The 22,008-nt window shown below is 35.6% G+C and overlaps 1 protein-coding gene across 7 annotated transcripts in view; it reads right to left on the bottom strand.

Annotated features, from left to right (window-relative positions):
* The window catches only part of PPP4R1 (protein phosphatase 4 regulatory subunit 1), a 55,815-nt gene that overhangs the window by 9,480 nt on the left and 24,327 nt on the right, over positions 1-22,008 (bottom strand). For 6 of the 7 annotated variants that reach the window (XM_084887755.1, XM_084887756.1, XM_084887753.1 and 3 more), the window contains 6 exons: positions 21,429-21,556; positions 12,403-12,926; positions 6,090-6,262; positions 4,719-4,814; positions 1,200-1,385; positions 323-484 (listed from right to left, as the gene is read on the bottom strand). In XM_084887755.1, coding sequence (XP_084743881.1) covers positions 323-484; positions 1,200-1,385; positions 4,719-4,814; positions 6,090-6,262; positions 12,403-12,926; positions 21,429-21,556 — 1,269 coding nt within the window. The remainder of the gene's footprint in view (positions 1-322; positions 485-1,199; positions 1,386-4,718; positions 4,815-6,089; positions 6,263-12,402; positions 12,927-21,428; positions 21,557-22,008) is intronic. The other variant, XM_084887754.1, reaches the window with a different exon arrangement.

A 22,008-nucleotide genomic window follows, 5' to 3' on the forward strand; every position in this document is an offset into this window, starting at 1 on the left:
CGGAGGACGAACCCATAACCCAGGAATGTGCTCTGACTGGGAACTGACTTCACCACCCACTGGTATATGGGACGACACTCCAACCAACGGAGCCACAATGGCCAGGGCAGCACAATTTTTTTTTTAATTAAAAATTAAAATGACACCAGAAAAAATTATTAGAATGGGACTTTTTTTTTTAAGTCACAGCTCACTATCAACTCCTAGATGCATTTTCTTCTATAGAACATACAGAAATTGATCTTGGTAATAGCAGGAAATTAAAATTTTAGATCTACAGTGGAATTTTAGTGTGTTTTTATGCAAAAGAATTTAAAGTTACCTTCAAAAAATCATGCAAGTGTTTAAGGACACCTATCCTTACTTCATCGAGGTCTTTTAAAAATCCATTAAAAATTGGAACCAGATCTATAGCTGTCAACTGATCTCCAAGAATAACTGCAAGCTCATGGATGGAGAAGGCTAAAGTTCTTCGAACTTTCCACTACAAGAAATAAAAATAATTGCATTAGTAAGCTGAACACAGAGTACTTAGTACTTTAACTTTTAGACAATACGGTAGTTCCCCCTTATCGGCAGTTTTGCTTTCTGGGGTCTCAGTTCCTCTGGAAAACTGTGGCAGAGGAACTTAAGTCAACAAAGCCTAAGAGCCACAAAAAGTCACAGATACCTAGACCAATTACCAAGGGTCAACGTTTCACACTCCATGTTCTTTCAAAGGGTGTGGTGGTGTGTGGTACAGAGAAGAGCATGCCCACACATGTTGTTAACCTTCTCCTGCCTGTACAGTGACCCTCACAGCACTCCGCAGTGTCAATAGTACTACAGTTCTATCAAGGTTTTTAAATAGTGAAGCATTTATAACACTGCTTCTATGGAGAAAACAAGATCCTATATTTTTAAGAAGTAATCTACACAAATTTTAGACAATAACACATTTATAAATTAGGAACTTAGACATGTCAGATGTGATCATTTCTAAAATTTTAGATAAAAAAAAAAAAAAAGAAGTTGCCCAAATTGTGGAACTTGAATAATGTAATAAGAAAGGTCTTTGGTTCAAGCTCTTCTGCACATAATTTCCTATAATTCCAGTCAGTACCTGCTAGAACATGAACAGAAATTTTGTTGGGTTTTGAAGGGCAAACACTGTACCATCTATATGCACATGCTGTTATTTCCTTGGATGTTTTACTCACCTGCATGTCTGATGCCAGAGTCTCATAAGTCTCTCTCAGGCAGTGCCAGTTCTGCCTGCCAAGGGTCAGGGCCACGCCTGGAAGACTGTATGCACAGTGCTTAGCAATTTCAGTGTCGACTGTCTGTGCACGAGAGGGGTCAGTCATAGATAAATACTGATCTAACAGAGCCTGAGGCACAACGTCCTAATGAAGAGACAGGACAGGGATGCATTTTGAGCAGTTTAGATATAAATTAGGTGAACTTATTTTTAAATATATGAATTTAACATAGCATTTGAAATAGTAAAGAACAAAATCTGAAATTTTCAGTTATATACTAACTGTAAAGAAACATGCTGAGGGGAATGCATATACAAATAAAAGCAACTCTAGAGGGAAAACAATGAATAAGATCTTAAAACAGAAAACAGCTTAAGGACAATTAGAATTGATTTCTAAATTTAAAAGAAGCATTAAAAATGTGACCAGAAACTTTCAATGCTAGCAAAGATTATAAAGGCTGATGTAACCTAGAGAATGTGGATACAGGTACTTTTATGCACTATTACCAACATGTGTTGTTGTTTTTAACACCACCACCTGCTTTCAGATAGAAATTTACCAATTATCTTTAAAAATTTAAAGTGTATATACAGCTAGCCATTTATATAAATATGAGAAAAAGAAGAATGTATATACAATCTTGGTTATGTATGTATAATACGGCTTTGGAAGGATATACAAAAAGTGAAATTGGTTGGTTTTGGGGAAGCAAAATGGATGGTGTAGGACAGTCGTCGGCAAACTCAGTCCACAGAGCCAAATATCAACAGTACAACGACTGAAATTTCTTTTGAGAGCCAAATTTTTTAAACTTAAACTTTTTCTAACGCCAATTCTTCAAAATAGACTCGCCTAGGCCATGGTATTTTGTGGGAGAGCCACATTCAAGGGACCAAAGAGCCGCATGTGGCTAGAGAGCCGCAGTTGGCCTACCATGGATGTAGGAGAAACACTGGGAAGGAAAAAAAATCACTGAATGCCTTTGTACCTTTGAAATTTTGAACTATGTAAATTTATCTACTTTTAAAAAATAAACTAAAATTGCCAAAACCAGTTTGGCTCAGTGGTAGAGCCTCGGTCTGCGGACTGAAAGGTCCCGGGTTCGATTCTGGTCAAGGGCATGTACATTGGTTGCGGGCACATCCCCGGTAGGGGGTGTGCAGAAGGCAGCTGGTCGATGTTTCTCTCTCATCGACGTTTCTAGCTCTCTATCTCTCTCTCTCTTCCTCTCTGTAAAAAATCAATAAAATATATTTTTTAAAAATAAATAAAATAAAAAATTAACTAAAATGGAAATAAATTAATTAAAAGAATGAGACAATCTGCAAGTATTGACTTGAAATTATCTCCAATATATGTGGTAAAAGCATACCTCTATATAGAGGATCGTGTTGTTTGCAACAAGTGAGTTTGACTTTTTCCTTTCCTATATGGATGCCTTTTGTTTCTTTCTCTTGCCTTATTGCTCTGGCAGGGCTTCTAGAATTATGTTGAATAAGAGTAGTGAGAATGGACATCATTGTCTTATACCTGATCTCAGAGGAAAAGCTTTCAGTTTTTCCCCATTAAGATATATTTTTTAAAAAAATATATTTTATTGATTTTTTTTACAGAGAGGAAGGAAGAGCGATAGAGAGCTAGAAACATCGATGAGAGAGAAACATCGACCAGCTGCCTTCTGCATACCCCCTTACTGGGGATGTGCCCGCAACCAGTGTACATGCCCTTGACCGGAATCGAACTCGGGACCTTTCAGTCCGCAGACCGACGCTCTACCACTGAGCCAAACCGGTTTCGGCCCCATTAAGATATTAGCTGAGGGTTTATCATATATGGCCTTCATTATATTGAGGTACTTTCCTTTTATTCCTATTTTATTGAGTGTTTAATCATAAATGGATATTGTATTTTATCAAATGCTTTTTCTGCATCTATTGATAAAGCCATATGATTTTTCTTTCTTTTGTTAATGTGGTGTATTACGTTGATTAATTTGTGTATGTTGAACCATCCTTGTGTCCTTAGAATAAATCGCACTTGATCATGACATATTATTTTTTTGATGTACTGTTGTGTTCTATTTGCTCGTATTTTGTTTAGGATTTCTGCATTTGTATTCATCAGAGATACTGGTCTGTAGTTTTCTCTTTTTGTGTTACCCTTGTCGGGTTTTGGTATCAGGATTATATTGGCCTCATAAAATGTGTTAGGAAGTATTGCCTCTTAATTTTTTGGAAGAGTCTGAGGAAGATAGGTTTTAAGTCTTCTTTGAATGGTAGAATTCACTGATGAAGCCATCTGATCCTGGACTTTTGTTTTTTGGGATGTTTTTGATGGTTGTTTCAATTTCCTTATTGCTGATCAGTTTACATAGAAGAAAATATTTTACCAAATTTACGAACCTTGGTCACAGAGAACATTTTATGAACTTGACCCCAAAGGCAAGGGAAGTAAAGGCAAAATAATGAATGGGACTATATCAAACTAAAAAGCTTCTGCAGAGCAAAGAAACTGACAAAGTAGAGAGGCAGGTAGGCAGATAAGAGATATTTGCAAACAGTAGCTCTGACAAAGGTTTAATTTCTAAAATATATAAATAACTCATAAAACTCAACAACAAACAAATCCAATCAAAAAGTGGGCACAGGACCTGAAAATACACCTCTGCCAAGAAGACATATGAACAGCCAATAAATAGAAGAAAAGATGTTCAATCTTACTAGCAATTAGAAATGCAAATCAAAACTAAAATGAGATACCACCTCACACCTATTACAATGGTTATTACTAACAAGACATGCAATAATAAATAAGTATAGGAGAGGTTGTGGAAAAAGGGAACCCTCATTCACTGCTGGTAGGAATGGACTGATACATCTATTATAGAAAATAGTATGGAGGTTCTTAACAAAATTAAGAATAGAGCTACCTACCATACGACCCAGCAATCCCTTTCCTGGGTATATACCCATAAAACTTGAAAACATGTATTTGCAAAGATAAATGCACCCCTATGTTCACTGCAGCATGATTCAGTGGCGAAGACTCTGAAACGAAGTGTCCTGCAGTAGAGGACTGGACAAATGTGGTAATTACACAAAATGGAAGACCACTCAGCCATAACGAAGGATGAAATGCTGCCATTTCACTCATATGTGGGACACGAAACTAAACTCGTGAACACAAACCGCAGTGTGTGTTCTGCCAAAGGGAAGGGGATCCTAATACTGGTATATGGTAATAGGAGAAAATTTGACTTTGGGTGGTGGGCACCTGGTTCAATATACAGATCTTGTCACATAGAAATCCATACCTAAAACCTATATGATATTAACCAATGTCACCCCAATACATTAAAAAAAAAAAAGCATGATGTATGAGTTTTAATTTTTAAAACACATCAAATTCAGTGAGAAATAGCTTTAAAAGAGGAATTAACAACAGTCACACCAAAGAGAGCACTTTGTCACTTACTTGTACTTTAGGTCTCCTTTCCTCATCAGCGCTGAAACTGCTACTAGTGCTCAAGTCTGAATCATTATGAATATAACGAAGGGGGGAGTCCATGTTCTGTTAGGAAAAAATATTTACTTAAAAAGTTGAACTGTCTATAAGTTTCCTCCATCTAAACTATCTTACCTTTTGAGACTGCCAAAGATATAAATACATGTAAGTTCTTCATGTTTTTAAGTTTATAAATATACATAAGGCTTCATTAAGAACTTCCCCTGCCTTAAATCAAACTTGAATAAGATGCTACATGTATGAAAAAGAATTTCATAATAAAAGTAATTAAATCTTTAGAATTAATTTTAAAATGTCCCAAATATTTAAAATTAGCTTGTTTATAAAATAGTACATAGAGGACTTGGGAAGTCATATGAAGTTCTTCCACTATTTCTAGTCTTAGCTATTTCTAATTTCACAAATATACTTTTTCAACAGTAAAAAAAACCCTACACAAAACAATCTCAAAATAAAACAGTACACCTTCCAAAATGCAAAGATACCATAGTATTCAAATCTCCAATGATAACAGTGGGTAGGGATTCATTCTGAACCAAAGATATTATACAAAATTTCCAATATACTAAATGTCATCAACCAAAAACCAAAACAGAAATCCACTAAAGTTTAAAAACACTCTTGCTATCCCCACTGTGTGTACGTAGGTACTCTTTCCTGAGCTTTTCATCCAGCCCACTCTGTCTATGACCACTTGATTCTGGCATTCAGGGGTGTAGTTCTTCTCTGTTTGTAAAAACAAGGGATCAGAAATACTGATACCAAATAATGCTGGCTTGGTGGGATGTGGTAGGAAATTAGGAAGGATCATATAAAACAGCTCCAAGTACATAGCAAAAATGATGCTGGTAACAGTACCCACCCTCACACTCCAGAGTCCAGATAATGCCACTGGCCCTCCGCAACATGGCCTCAAGTCCTGATCTTCTGCTCAGAATACTGTGTTGCTTGCTGCAGTGAAATGGTCCGATCAGAAACAAAGCACCTCTCCAAAAAGAAAAGGGAAGAGTTAATTATTCTTGATAAAGGGCTTTGTTTCCAGTAAGACTATTTCACTGCAGTAAGCTACATTAACATTGAAGCTACTACAATGGTCGTGTAGACAGGATTAGGATTTACTTCCTAAGCACTGAACATCACACCAGTCACAAAGATAGGACGTGGTGGCAATTACTTTTACTTTATGTAAAGGTAGAGCTAAGAAAATCAGCAACAAACAGAATATACTAACTAGAAAGTGATTAGCTAAAACTATTCCCCAACGAAACACTTCTGATTCAAACTACTCTCACTTGATAAGCACTTTACTGAGTCTGTTACCTCGACAGCATCGCTGATTAAAGGCACGGAGGCATCGTGATTCATTTTACAGTTTGGTTGCTCACTGACACCCAGTTCATCTTGCACATCACTTTTCTTCTCTGTGTCGCTGGCCTCTTCGCGAGCGTCCAGGCTGGAAGCTCGCAGCGCAGCAGACAGCACGTCTACTTGTGCTACAGGCAGAATAGGGAAAGGATAATAAGTGGCAGAATTACAATATGCTTGCAAGTGTTTCTCCATTTGCATTATGTAAATGTATACTTTTTGACACTGCCACCAAAAAGCTGGGGGAAAAAACCTCTACGTGGTAAATCATTAGTCCTTCAAGAGAAAAAGTAGAAAACTAATATGCTTTCATGGGATTAAAAATGCTCATCCACTACTGTACATTATTCTGCGTTAGTATGAAAAGAGAAATGCTATCTAGTTTTGGAGGTAGCTCCAGTTTATTAAAAGGAGTCAATTTCAGTGTGAGTTAACTATGTTTGGGTAGTGCATGAATCGAACTTATAAGACTTACTTACTAAGCTATTTTAGCAGAAGAGCAGTCACTTTACAAACCCTGCCAATATAAAACAATCGCAATTACAAAGATTTTTATTGCAGTTACATTTAAACATCTCATGTCTTATTCCAGTTTATTTTTCTCTATAGTTCTTTTTGAAAATGAAATCAATGACTTGCCCCAAACACAGAGATCCCAAATGAGCACTGTCTTGCTTACAACAAACCAAACTGACAACTTACCAAGTTCTTAAATCTGGCAAGTAGCACGAAGTTTTAAGTTACTCCTTTTTTATGAAAGTGACTCAAAACTGAGATAAATCATTCTGCCTTCCCCACAAATGAGAAATTTGACAAAAAAAAATATTGCTTAGCATTAATTCAAGTAACAATCCACCTGGACACTCAAAAAATAAAATTTTAACTTCATTTCAGTAAAAAGATTAGAAAGTGTGCTCCTAAAGTAATTAGAATCCTTGTTTTATTACGATAACCTACTACTATACCGACACATTTGTAAAATTCTAGTCTAAGTATATTAGGTACCTGGCACTAGAGATACATGAAACCTATAGGATGAGGTTCTAGTTTATTAGGTAATTATTTATTAAATTAAGTAAATGAAGGTGTTTAATCATAAAAAGTTACTCATGAAATATATAGTCATTCTGTTAAGAATTTCAGCTGCATTGTGTACTAATCCTTTTAACTACCCTTTTTTGGAATCTTTTAAGTTTCCAAAACGAAATCAAAATGGGACTAAAAAAGACTTAACAATATATAAAGGCTAAAATGTTCTGTGCCAGCCTGGCTAGTGTGGCTCAGTTGGTTAAGTGCCGTGCCATGCACCAGGAGGTTGCTGGTTCAATTCCTGGTCAAGGCACAAGCCAAGACTGTGAGCTGAATCCCCAGTAAGGGGCATGCAGGATGCAGCAGATGGATGTATCTCTCTCCCTGATGTTTCTATCTCGCTCTCTCTCTCCCACCCTTTCAGAAATTAATAAAAACATTTCAAAAAGTTTTGTGCCACATAAAATGCATGTGTGTGAGAGAGACAGAGAGAGGGAGAGGGCGAGGAGAGGGAGAGAAAAGGAGAGGGGGAGAGGGGAAAAGTGAGAGAGATTGCTAATGCATTTTCATCCTGTTCCCTGGAATGAACTAATAAATCAGAGCCTTTCACAGAAAATGCCTTACACAGATTTACCTCTAAATGGACTACGTATCTCTTTGTCTATGTTAAGCTTCGTCTTTAGGTTTGTACATTTATAAAAGTTTAAATAAATTACACTTTGAAGTTGTTTCTTCATAACTGATATAAAAATCATGAAGACATAGACTAATGCTGATTCTTTAGGAAAAGTGATGCTTAAATTCTCCAGCAGAGAATGAAGTGGACTCTAAATCTTGGCTAATGCTCAAATTTTAGTAGGATACACCACCATGACAAATTTAATACATGGGTCTCCACCAAGATCTTGATTTTCTTACCATCTAAATTGAGATCCCAGGGATCCGAGCTCATGTTAACTAGAGATCAGTGAAGAAACACTGTCCACAGTAATGCATGCTCAGAGAAAGGGACCACCGGGAAACTGAGCTTTTCTCCTTCCCCGAGGAAGCTGGCTCCGCTGAACTAGACCGTTATCATCACTAACTCTTCCACAAATTATACTGGAGGTTAGTCAAAATTCCTAACCATTTATTCATTTCAATCAGTGAACAATATAATTTTTTTCTGACCATGACTGCCCAAAGGGCCCAATTCTTTCACTGGGCATAAAGTGGAAAGAAATCTGTATTTTGTGAGTTTGGGCCATTTTTCCTTTTGTAGTCTATGAACCTAGCTGTGGTAAATCAAGCTGGCATCAACAATTTTGTTTGGGCACTGCTGAAATTCAATCCTGAAACAGCTTGGCAATCCCAAATGTCCTGGACAAAAACAGAAAGACCTCAAATTCCCTGGGTAAGCATTTTGGAAAAGAGGATCTCTTACACCTTTTTTATATTTTACTACTTCCCTTCTGGCCTTTCATGTAGGATCTATTTCTGTTATAACTGAGAAAGGGCTTTCTTTTTCTGAAAAGGAATATCTCATTATAGTCCATGGAAACATTTAAAATGTTTGCACAAAAACTTACAAGAAAGTTAATAATCATCAATGCTTCAAGGAAGGCGAGTTAAATCGGGAAGCAAGGGCTGTTTAAAAATTTTGAAAACCTACGTTTTGCTTTCCCCCCATCTTCCCCATGATATGCCCCACCAACAGTGATAAGAGAAAAGAACAAGTGGCACAGAAGCTTATAAAGCTAAAGTTTAAACCCTGGTCAGAATTTAGTTTCCAATTTTGGCTTAAATTTCTGTCCTTCCAAAAAGTAGACATTTTCTGACACTTTGCCATGATGGCAGATTAGAAAAAACATCCAAAACTAAGGTATGCGCCTTTTAAAAACTCAAAATATCTCCTAACATATAGAAAATTAAGGCATAGTAAATTTTCAATTAACTATGAAATTAACATGGATTAAAAATGGCCTCAGATTTCAATAAAATCAAATGCTTAAGAATTTTGTAGCCAGAGCAGAAAATCCCCAGCACCACATAGCTGTTTTACGATAGATCACTTGACACAGGCAGTTAATGTATCGTCCCAACGTTCTGTACTCTCTGAGGCTGGGATTTTTGTCTGGTATGTTGCTGCTATATATTTAGTAATGAGGGGCAGATCAGGAATATAGTACGTGCTCAATAAATAAAGATAAATAAAATAAATGGCTATGTTATAAAAGTCATCTTTATTTTTTTTAAAAAAAGAACATGCAATATAGTATTTGTATTGAAATCTCTCAATTACAGCCTGAAAATTTACAATACAACTTTAAGCCAAACATGATAAGTGTTAGCCATCTTCTGAAACGCAAAGTCATATATTGAAGCTTATATGTACATTTAGTTCTTTTTAAAAAGCAAACTATGCGTATCATTTTTAGCTTATTTGTTAAAAAAAATTAAAGTAGCTATTCAGTATTTCAGTATGTGTTGAGTACCTACTGCGTGCCGGAAAACTAGAAGGTACTGTACAGTAAACACAGCGAGAATTACCAGAACAGGCTCACAGCCTTTTTCCATAAAAATGGTGTGTAAGAAAAACGAAGTATGAAAGTTATTGAAGTTTGATCAACTGAATAAAACTTGAGTTGTTAAATGATAATAAAATTTATTTAAACAAAAAGCTGAAAGCTGTGAAGATAAACATTTATCAAGAGTTGACTATCCTCAGCTATGAGCATTCTTAGTTTCAGGTGTAATACTCTGTGTCTCAATTTTCCTCATCTGGGGGTGGAAGAGATTAGAAAAACAGAGGGAGACTACAAAAACAAGATTGTGATGAATATTCTAATTTATCAAACAAAACAAAACTTGATGATGTAGTACTTGCTACATCATCAAGGTGTCATAAAATGCAGAATGCTGGTTCAACAGGGTAAAAAAAATCACCAACAGAAGCCACAACTGAGGAATGAGCAACGAAAATGAAGCTGTAATCCTATATAATAAAAGGCTAATATGCAAATCGACCAAACGGCGGGACAACCTTTGCTATAATGTGCGCTGACCACCAGGGAGCAGACGCTTAATGCAGGAGCTGCCCTCTGGTGGTCAGTGTGCTCCCATAGGGAAAGTGCCCCTCAGCCAGAAGCTACTGCCGCTGTGCTAAAGATGTCTGCAGGGAGCAGGATTAAGCCGTCAGTTGGACATCCCCTGAGGGCTCCCGGACTATAAGAGGGTGCAGGCCTGGCTGAGGGATTCCCCTTTAAGTGCACGAATTTCATGCACTGGGCCTCTAGTGTTTTTATAAAAAATAATCTACCAGCAGAGATAAAAAATAGGATATGCTATTGAAAATATTCACTCCTCTGCTCTTGCTTTTGTTTCGGAATATAACAAAAAGGAATGAACTACTGATACATAAAACAAGGATAAATCTCAAACACATTATGTTGAGTGACAGACTAAAAAAGATGTTACTGCTTGATTCTATGTAAGTGGCATTCTACAAAAGCAGGATCATAGGGACAGAAAGCAGATCAGAGGTTGTCAGAGGCTGGGCATGTAAGAAAGGACTGATTATAAAGTGGGACGAAGTTTCACCTGGTGATGAAACTGTTCTGTATCTTGACTGAGGTGATGGTTACACACAACTGTGTTTGTCAAATCTCACAGTACTGTCCATTCAAGAGGCATATTTTACTGATATAAATTATGTCCCAATAAACATAAAAAAGAATGAAACTGACCATTTTCCAACTAACTTTCAACAATCAAGGATATGGATATGCCTTTATGTTTTGTGAATGCAAGGCATAAAGGCATATTATTTTCCTCCAAATGTAAAATTATTTTCCTCCAAATGTAAAATTATAATAGGAAATCATTTAAAAATCACTGGTAAAGTAAAGCCAAATAAAGATACTAACTTGACATCCATACTGAAATTTTCAAAGTTTGAACACAAGGTTTTGTATGTTTTAGAAGGTTACTGAAAGTTATTACTTTATCTGTTTTAAAAATGGGTATTTACTAACATTGAGCGAAACAATAGTTTATAAATTTTAGGTTTTAGAACAAGGCCAAAAAAAATCCACAAAGAGATATAAGTCCTAAAGGCTTCTAATTATAGGATTTGTCAAAATTGTCTTTGTTTTACACAGCATCTCAGATTTCACTGAGTGAAGCTATGAGTCAGTAGGAAGGAAGCCTTTGTCTTCAAAGGGGCAGAAAGATAACATCTGCTCAGGTTCTGGCCTGATCACTTCCCAAGCCTCAGCAAGTAGAATAGGACTGCTTCAGCTGAAACCGGTTTGGCTCAGTGGATAGAGCGTCTGTCTGCGGACTGAAAGGTCCCAGGTTCGATTCCGGTCAAGGGCATGTACCTTGGTTGCGGGCACATCCCCGGCGAGGGGTGTGCAGGAGGCAGCTGGTCTATATTTCTCTCATCGACATTTCTAGCTCTCTATCCCTCTTCCTTCCTCTCTGTGGAAAATCAATAAAATATATTAAAAAAAAAAAAGGAAAAAAAAGAATAGTACTGCTTCAGGACAGCTGGTTCCCATACACTGAGAACACACATTCCACTTAATAAGAGGCAGCTTTTGATTTGAAAGTTGTTCTGTGGCTGCATTCACAAGGACATACTATGTGATAAATGTGTAATCCAATGAAAAAAAGTCAAAACCGAGAAAGTAAGCTAATTGACTCTTATGGACAGACATCTACAGCTCTTAAAACAGATCATATTCCACAGAAAAATAGGTATTTTTGTCAGCTGTTACTAATGCATGATCCTTCCTTTAAAAAGTGTGCAAGAGGCAGCTGATCGATGACTCTCTCTCATCGATGTTTCTAACTCTCTATCTCTCTCCCTTCCTCTCTGTACAAAATCAATAAAATATATTTTTAAAAAATAAAATAAAATAAAAATAAAAACAGTGTCCTCTGCTATTACATAAAAAAGCTAATGAGACCCAGAGCAAAATAGTTAAGGCAGTACAATATTTAAAACTGTAAATGTAAAACACTGAATGACTGTGACAATTTTAGACATGAATCAACAATTCTGTAAATACTAATTAGGAACACAATGATGAGCTTAAATAAATAAATTTACCTAAAAATATCGTAGTTATCAAGATAAGATAATGTCAATGTCAAAATTTTTAAGAAAGGCTTCTCCCCCCCTCCCCCCCAATAAAAGGTAAGCAAACACTTTATACCAACTTTAGAATAAATAGCATGTTTAAGTCTTCCATACCTCTAACATCCGGATCATCAATATGAGGCTCTAGATTTTCTATCATTTCTTCAAGTTCCTTTCTGGTGGCCATAGTGATGTTTGAAGAACCTGGTATGGTTACTTCAGGTGTTTCTTCTGGTCTCTCTGGGTGGAGTTTATTCCCAGAGCCTTGCTCAAGCTCTATATCTAGATCTATTTCAGGAAGAGGAGTCCTCCAGAAATGGAAAGAGTTGTATAATTCCTGATCTAAGTGAGCAGAATCTTGTGAACCGGTGCCGACCTCTGGCCGTAATGTAGATTTGTAGTTACCAGGTTTTTTATCATTTTCATTACTAGCTGCTTCCTGATGAGAGTCTGAGGACAAAGTACAAAGTAAAGAACTGTCCATTGGAACGCTTATTTCACCTGGAGGTTTCGTAGTGGTTTCAGTATGATCTTCCATCGTGTTTTCCAGTTTGACACTGGAATTACTAATACTGGAATCTGAAGGAACATCCTCTGGCCTGATTTGTACATCCTCTGGGACTTCTTGATCTCTGATCCTTTTATTGTTCATTTGGGGGGAAAAATGAAAGTATAAAAATAATTACTGGGGAAAAAAACACAATGATAGATACTACTTAAAGCATTTAAACAAGTTAAATATTATAAAGTACAGATTATCCATACATATTGAGTAATTTGCATAAATTACTGATAATGCTTCTTTTTCCATCAGTTGGTCTGTGTTCAGAGAGGTAAATATCTGTTAAGCCTAATTCTAAGTAATAAAGCATTAGATATTAGTTGGAGATGATAACATTTAAGAATCCTGGGATCCGCCAAAACCGGTTTGGCTCAGTGGATAGAGCATCAGTCTGCAGACTGAAAGGTCCCAGGTTTGATTCCGGTCAGGGGCATGTACATTGGTTGCAGGCACATTCCAGGCGGGGGGTGTGCAGGAGGCAGCTGGTCGATGTTTCTCTCTCATCGACATTTCTAGCTCTCTATTTCTCTCTCTTCCTCTATGTAAAAAATCAATAAAATATATATATATATATTTAAAAAAAAAAATCCTGGGATCCTACAATACCATGATAATTTCAATACTTTTAAAAAAAATAGTAGGAATGTAAAGTCCTACAATGCATTTTAAGATAGACACATTTTTGTAGTTATCTGATTTTTAGGATTATGGCACTGCCACTCTGCTCCAATAATATAATGAGAAGCTGAGAATTAAAACCTATTTGCTGCTGAAACCGGTTTGGCTCAGCGGTAGAGCGTCGGCCTGCGGACTGAAAGGTCCCAGGTTCGATTCTGGTCAAGGGCATGTACCTTGGTTGCGGGCACATCCCTGGTGGGGAGTGTGCAGGAGGCAGCTGGTTGATGTCTCTCTCTCATCGATATTTCTAGCTATTTCTCTCTCTTCCTCTCTGTAAAAAATCAATATATTAAAAAACAAAACAAAACACAAAAAACCTATTTGCTTACATCAAAAAGAAAAGAAGGCCTGACCGGCGTTACTCAGTGGTTGAATGTTGACCTATGAACCAGGAGGTCATGGCTCAATTCCTGGTTAGACATATGCCCGGGTTCAATCCCCAATGTCGGGCATTTAGGAGGCAGCTGATCAATGATTCTCTTTCATCATTGATGTTTCTATCACTCCCTCTCCCTTCCTCTCTAAAATAAATTTTAAAAATACTAACAATAAGTAAAAGAAAAAAACCCTCTACACAACATTACAAAAGACTTTATTTACTACGTATCTCACAAAATATATAGAAATTCACTAAAGTGTTCTAAGTTATTTTTATTTCTTCCAGCTCTTTTCATTTTCCAGCTTTACTCCCATAGAGTTTACCAAAATGGAGCCATGACTTAATTGATAAGGACAGATGGTATAAATTCAAGACCACCGATTATCACCATTCATTATGTAAACTAAAGCACTACACTACATTAATGTTTATCGCCTGCATTTTATTAGACTCGATTAAATTTACTAATATATATTGAGCACCTACTAGGAACCAGAAATGAAATGGATATTGAGGATTCATATGTGAAATATAGATCTTATTCACGAGATTACAATTAGAAGCAAATAGAAAAAAAAGAACTTATAAGCAAATAATTGCCAGGTAGAATGGTAAATATGTAAGTTAGCACATTAAACACAGAAGATAGAAATGAGAGTTGAAATTAAAAGGCTTCACAGGAAATGATATAAGTTGTTTTAGAAGAACCCATAAATGTTTATGAGGCTAAGGGGAAGAAAATGTATGGAAAGAAGAAACAGCATATGCAAAGTAAGGGTGATAAAGGTGGTATAACATGTTCAGAAAAGAGCAATGAGTTTATTATGGCTAAAATAAGGAAATGATAGATAACAAGAATGAAAAACTTTGCAAAAATCACTGTATTCCATACTAAATACCTCCAGAATTTATCGTATGGGCTACAGGAAATAAGGTAGGAACTAAGAGACTTACATTTTTAGATGTTATTTTTGAAAGACCATTCTGAAAGCAGTACAGAAAATTGGTTGGAGGTGAAACAAGAGGCAGGAAACATAGAAGAGTAGGTGATAGACAGTGATGACTTTCTGAATGAAGGCACTGTCTTTGGGGCTACAGAAGTAAACACATTCAATGATGACAAAACCAATAGGATTTGTTCATTTACTGCATGCTGGAGAAACAAAGAGAGAAATCTGTGAAGATATCCAGATTTCCGACTACAACTGATTAGATACCAGTAGCACCAACTAAAAGTGGAAAATGCAAGAACAATTTAATGAGAAAGCTAGAGTTCCAGTTTGGATAGACTGAGTTAGGTATCTATGTCAAAGGTGGTGGTGATGTCCATGGGAAACTGGTCAGACACTGGAGACAGACTGGGAGGTCATCAAGTCAGAGGGACATGTGTAGGGCTTTGATGTGAGGCAAGAAATATGAATGAAGGAAAACACAGCAGTAACATAGAATAACTCAGAGTGAAGGCATTTTTCTTGTATAAGGGATGGTAAAGATGAGTATATTTTTAGGCTTAAAGAAAGGGTTTTAAGAGGTGAGGGAACTGTAGACACAGGAGACTGATGAAATAATAATAAAGCAGAAAGAATATGAACACAGATGGATAGATGAAAACTAAGAAACGTGAGAGAAGTAAGGATGGATATGTAGATTTGAAAGATGAGTATTATGTGGGGGGGAAGTGGGGAATTAAAGTCGCTCCCTTGAAACATTATGTGCCTTTAACATATACACAATGAAGGATATTAAACAGGAGGCGTGCCAGGATTATGCAAAAGTGGAAGGCGATGTTAACACCTATGTAAATCCCATATCCATGAAATAGTCAACCATATACATCCTCATGAAAATATCAACTTTCCTCTGATTAGGATTTATCTAATGGCGATGTTCACATTATTATCAGATACACTTTAAAAAAACACATGATAATTATTTTTTAAAAGTTTTAAAATAGAGATAAAAATATCTAATAAGTCATCTGAAAATATGCCACACAGTGACATTTTAAATTCTGGTGTTTCCCTCCCATTCTTTTTTTTTTTTTTTCTCCCTTCCACTCTTATAACTGTAAAATATATAGTATGCACACATAATACGTATTGTTATAACTGTGAAAAGATTGAATTGCAAGTTCTTAGGTACTTATCCCAGTATTGGCACTACATTAATCTAAAACTCCAAGCCTTTTAGGGATTCATATTCAACATGTACTCCTTATTCATAAAAATGAGGGACTGGCTTAGATGGCTTATAAGGTCCTTTCCCTAAGAGTTTTTTTTTTTTAATTTTTTTAAATATATTTTTAAATTTATTTTATTGATTTTTTACAGAGAGGAAGGGAGAGAGATAGAGAGCTAGAAACGCCGATGAGAGAAAAATCAACCAGCTGCCTCTTGCACACCCCCTACTGGGGATGTGCCCGCAGCCAACGAACATGCCCTTGACCAGAATCGAACCTGGGACCTTTCAGTCCGCAGACCGACACTCTACCACTGAGCCTAACCAGTTTTGGCTCCCTTTCTAAGAGTTCTTAAAGCTAGTGCTATTATGCAAAAACAAATGTCTTCTATATGTGTATGAATTATGTAATATTTTCCAATTATGTTGTTCTTATTAAAAGATATTTTTTTCTTTTGTTTTAAAGAACATTAATGGCCCACCAGTGTGGCTCACTGATTGAGTGTTGATCTATGAATGAGGAGGTCTCAGTTCGATTCCTAATCTGGGCACATGCCTGGGTTATGGGCTCAATCACAAGTTGGGGGTATGCAGGAGGCGGCCAATCAATGATTCTCATCACTGATGATTCTACCCCTCTCTCCTTCTCCCACCCCTCTCTGAAATCAATAAAAACATTAAAAAAAAAAAATTAGTGGAATAATTGGTAAAATCTGAATAAAGTTTTTAAACGGTAGTGTTGTATCTGCATTAATTTCTTAATTTTAGTAATTGGACTGTGTGTTATATATTAATGTCTATGTTTTGAGAAAATACACAGTGAAATATTTAAGAGAGTAAGAAAAGTAAAAAGGTTTTCACAAGTCTAAAACTTATTCTCAAAAACTCAGAAAAAAGGAATAATAAAGCAAATATGGTAAAATGTTGACATTTGGAGAATCTGAGTAAAGAGTATATGGAATTCTCTGTTATTTTTTTACAATTTTTCTGTATCATGCAAACTAAATTTTAAAAATCATAGTAACAAGGTATTGTTTTGTGAGGGTAGGGAGCAAGTGAGTAAAACTTGCAACATTTCAACTATTATCTGATGAATTTTAGAAAGTTCCATTTAAAATATACAAAAAGAATGCAATTAAGTATATAAAATGATTTTCAGGGTTCCTTGATCACTATTTTCACCTTAGCATTCAAATTAAATTTTAATATTAAAATTAATTAAGAATATTAAATTTTGCCCTGGCTGGTGTGGCTCAGTTGGTTGAAAAGTCAAGGTTCAATTCCTGTCGGGGCACATGCCCAGGTTGCTGCTCGATCCCTGGTTGGGGTGTATGTAGGAGGCAGCAGATTGATGTTTCCCTTTCTCTCCCACCCCTTCCTCTTTCTTTAAAATCTATAAAAACGTATTTTTTTTTAAAAAGAACACTACATTTTAATATTCTTAGCCTAAAAAACAAAGAACAGCTAAGTCATTCTACTTGACTAATATAAAATTCTTAGTGTGTATATTAAAAAAAAAAAAAAAAAAAAAAAAAAAAAAAAAAAGACAAAACTTCCTAGTATTAAATTCTGGGAAGAATTATACATGTATGAATTATAAATTACTTCAAACTGTCAAAAAATAAAAGTTCTGCCGAAACCGGTTTGGCTCAGTGGATAGAGCGTCGGCCTGCGGACCGAAGGGTCCTAGGTTCGATTCAGGTCAAAAGCATGTACCTTGGTTGCGGGCACATCCCCAGTTGGGGGTGTGCAAGAGGCAGCTGATCGATGTCCCTCTCATCGATGTTTCTAACTCTCTATTCCTCTCCCTTCCTTTCTGTGAAAAATCAATAAAATATATTTAAAAAAAATAAAAGTTCTCTAAATACAAGTTTCTCTGCCTGGCGAGAGTGGCTCAGGGGTTGAGCCTCATGGAGACCATGATTTGATTCCCGGTCAGGGCACATGGCCTGGGCGAGGGATCTATACCCAGTAGGGGTTGTGCAGGAGGCAGCCAATCAATGATTCTCTCTCATAATTAATGTTTCTATCTCTCTCTCCCTTCTTCTCTGAAATAAATAAAAATATATTAAAAATAATACAGATTTTTCCTAGAACCAGATAAGAGTCAATGCAAGATCATGCTGCTAGATGCCAAAATTCTGATATTCTGAATTATCAGACTCCCAAATGCCATTATACAAGCAAACATTTTTTTGAAAATTGAGACATGTTTCTGCATAATGAGAATTATTTCCTAAGAGAACGTAGGCAATAAGAGCACCAGAGAGTAAGCCAGAAATTTCTTTCAGAAAGAACCTTAAGTTTCCTTTAGTTAATGATTAATATTCTCAGAGTTCTTGAATAGAGACTATAGGCCTAGGAAATAAGTACTTGTACTTGCTTTTCAAGGAGAAAATGACCTACAGAACATCTGGTGAGAGAAGCACTATATCCTGGGATAAAAGCAAAGAGCACTCTCCAATACTGTGAATTAAATAAATGAAGTTTTAACTGTGAAATATTTCCGAATTTGTACCAATCATATTACTTTCACATAGATGGCATTAAGCTAAACTGACAAAAACTAGCATAAGTGGCTCATTATTTAAGGAATTTAAAATTAAATATTTTTCCTTATAATATGTCACTCAAGATGTATTATGTGCCAACTATGTGCCAGACCAAAAGAAGATGTTAAGAGTATACGAAGATAAAAAACTACATTGCTACATAGGATGGACCTGTAGTCTATTAGGTGACATATAGAAACACCCACAATTAAAAAGATAGGGGTATGTAAGAGACTGGAGGAGGGTGGGAAGGAGGGGAGGGATGGGAGATAGCATTTGTAATACTATCAACAATAAAAAATACATTTAAAAATGAAAAAAAGAAACTTGATTAAAAATTATTCTCATTCCAGTCCTACTGATAGCCAAGATGCAAAAGCTATGGATTTCTTGAAAAAATGCAAGGATATATTCTTGGAGGTAGTGAATCCAGAGGTAGCAAGCAAACTGAAACTGACTTTGTTAAATAAAGTACAAATGGAACAGGAGGGCTTCCCAAAGAGAAAGCACGGAGAACCAAAAGAACAATGTGTTCAGAGAATAATGTAATTGTTGGTTTGACATAATTTAGAAATGCAAGTTTGAAAACAGCCTTTTGGAAGTAGCTTTTATTAACACCTTCAAAGAATCATTGAAATAGCCTACTCTGAGATGAATGAACAATAAATTTTGTATATAAAGTTAGATGTTTATAATTAATTAAATCCTTCAAACATTGTTAAATTATATTAAACGTTACCAGGGTCAGATGAAACAATATATAATTAACAAGTAGTAATGAAAATATATTGCCAAAGCCTTGCTTATTTTGTAACATAGTTGAGAAATATGAATTCTAGGAAACTGAGCGGGCCGTGAGAATAAGTCCTCTATTTCTATCTACAGTAGCTGGTTGTTAGTAGGTGCTCAATTAATTTTAGCTCCATCAATCAATCCTAAATAATAAAACAGCATCTTAAAACAATAGCCAATGCAGTATTTAAGAGAGGGCAAACAAACTAATGGTTATGAGATTAATAATATGTAGGACGAGTCTTTTTGAAGGTAGGAAGTAAAACTATATAAAAGTTTTTACAATGTTCTTAACAAACTTCCTTAGTAAGGAATTCTTTCTTCTCTCCCCTACCCCATTAACACATTTCAAAAAAGTCATATAAAATAGTGAAAATCCAATACTACAAATAGTATTGGCTTGACAGTAAGACATACCTCAATGTCTTACTGTCAAGTAAGACATTGTTTGTAGCTAAAAGATAACTACCTTTAAATAGCTCTCCCAATAATGTCCAATACTGGCAGTGAGCAATACTATTGGCCATGATAGCCACACCAACTATTTTTGCCAATTAAGTTTTACTGAAACAGGGCCAAGCCCATCTGTTTGTGTATTGTCTATGGCTGCTACACATGGCAAACTATTTTCCATATACTTAATGAAGTAGTTAAGATAATAATAAACTTTTTCTAAAAGAAACAGAACTGAGTGGTTGTGACAAAGACTGAAATCATAATTTAGCCTTTACAGAAAGTTTCCTTATCCCTATGCTATACAATTTTCTGTAAATTTTTATTTTCACTTAGTACTGGACTGCCTCCATTTTTAAAAATAAGTTACATCATAGCCTTTGTAAAAATTAGATAGGGAAAATATATACTGACTTTAAAAATGAAAAACAGATAACACCCCCCACCCCCAATAAGAATTTTTGTCTAATTCCTTGCAGCAGCTGTTTTCAGAAGAACTGACTGTGCTTGCTAGGAAGGCAGGTTTAGAGTGGTTTTTCTTCCTTTACAAAAAACAGTACCTCAGGTTTGTTTGGCTATTCAGCAGGACAGTAGGAGAACAGGCAAAAAGGTAAAACAAGGCAGCAGAGAAGAAAGGAAGAACTGCCAAATCAAAACACCAAGAAAGCAAATATCACAGTATCAAGACCTACAGAAGAAAATGTCCATTAGCATTATGACAAGGGAGGGACAAAGCACTATGGTAACTCACGCATTATAGTAGGGGCTGTTTCAAAAACAGGTACTCAATTATTTCAAATGTACACCTACAAAAACCTGTGCTTAATTCCCATGCACTAAGTAATGTTTGAATTCTTTTTTCCCTAAGTATGTAATATAATTTAAAAAACTAAAACTCAATTTAATTTTTAAATGCAAAAAGTTAAAAAATAAAAATCAGAGTTGTCCTCTAAGTTTCATTTTAAAACCTGTTGCCCTATTAGTTTAATACACTTAAAATTGATATTCTAGTTACCAAGTACAGAAATTTGGTGCTAATCATTAGAATACTTTCCTCCTCAACTGAGATTACAATCATCATTCTGTAGACAGAGAATCCACAATCCACAATTAAATAATTGACTGGAAGGAAAAGTAATAGTAAGAAATGGACTATATATTAAAACAATAAGTTAGGATTTATTCCTTAAAAAACCAAGCCCTTTATGTTGTACAACCATTACCTCATATATTCTAAATGTCAACAGATGGTTTCCTAAATAATAATTTATTAAGTAAACGTATTCCAAACTACTATTGAATTAATCATTTATAGTTTTCCATGTGACTGGCAACAAACTAAGTGTGTCATGTACATCTTCATTTACTCATCTAATATACAAGCAACCAAAACATTTAACAAATGTATTTAAAACTAGAACTATAAAAATATTTACCAATTTGTATAATCAAGAGAAAGAGAAAATTCTCCAAAAGGACCTTATTATAAAATAGTGAAAATGTTCCCAAGCAGTAAAACTAGAAGCAAAGTTTTAAAAATTTATACCTATTTTTGTCTTCTACTGAAGTATTTTCTGAACTTTTGCTTTCTTCTTTAAAATACTGGCCTGAGCTTGATGGATTAGCAAAAGTAGATATGAAAGGTCCCAGAGACTGAAAAGCTGCTTGGCGAACCTAGGAAGAAAAGAAAAAGTCATGAAACATAAAAACATGGGATTATTAACAAACTATTTTCCATATACTTAATGAAGTAGTTCAAGATAATAAACTTTTTCTCGAAGAAACACAGATTCAGAACTATAAATCATTCCTCAGCTAGAATTTAAGCTACAAAGTCCTAATAATCTTATACAAGATGATAATAAACACATTAAAATAGTACTAAAGCTTAACAGTCGCTTCCTGTATGTAAATTTTGTTTTGAAAATAGATGTGGTGAGATCCTGAGATCAACTTCTGGCAGGACAGTATAAGAGTTCCACGGGCCCACACTCTCCAGTGAAATGGGAAAAAACTCCACCATTCAACACCTCTGGAAAAGCCCTAAATACGAACATCAAATTAAATAATATCCAGTCAATAAAATCCACAAAAGCTCAGTAAAACAGTTGAGAGTCTGAGTATAT

Source organism: Pipistrellus hanaki (genome assembly GCF_964339955.1).
Source record: "Pipistrellus hanaki genome assembly, chromosome: 6".
NCBI classification, from domain to species: domain Eukaryota; kingdom Metazoa; phylum Chordata; class Mammalia; order Chiroptera; family Vespertilionidae; genus Pipistrellus; species Pipistrellus hanaki.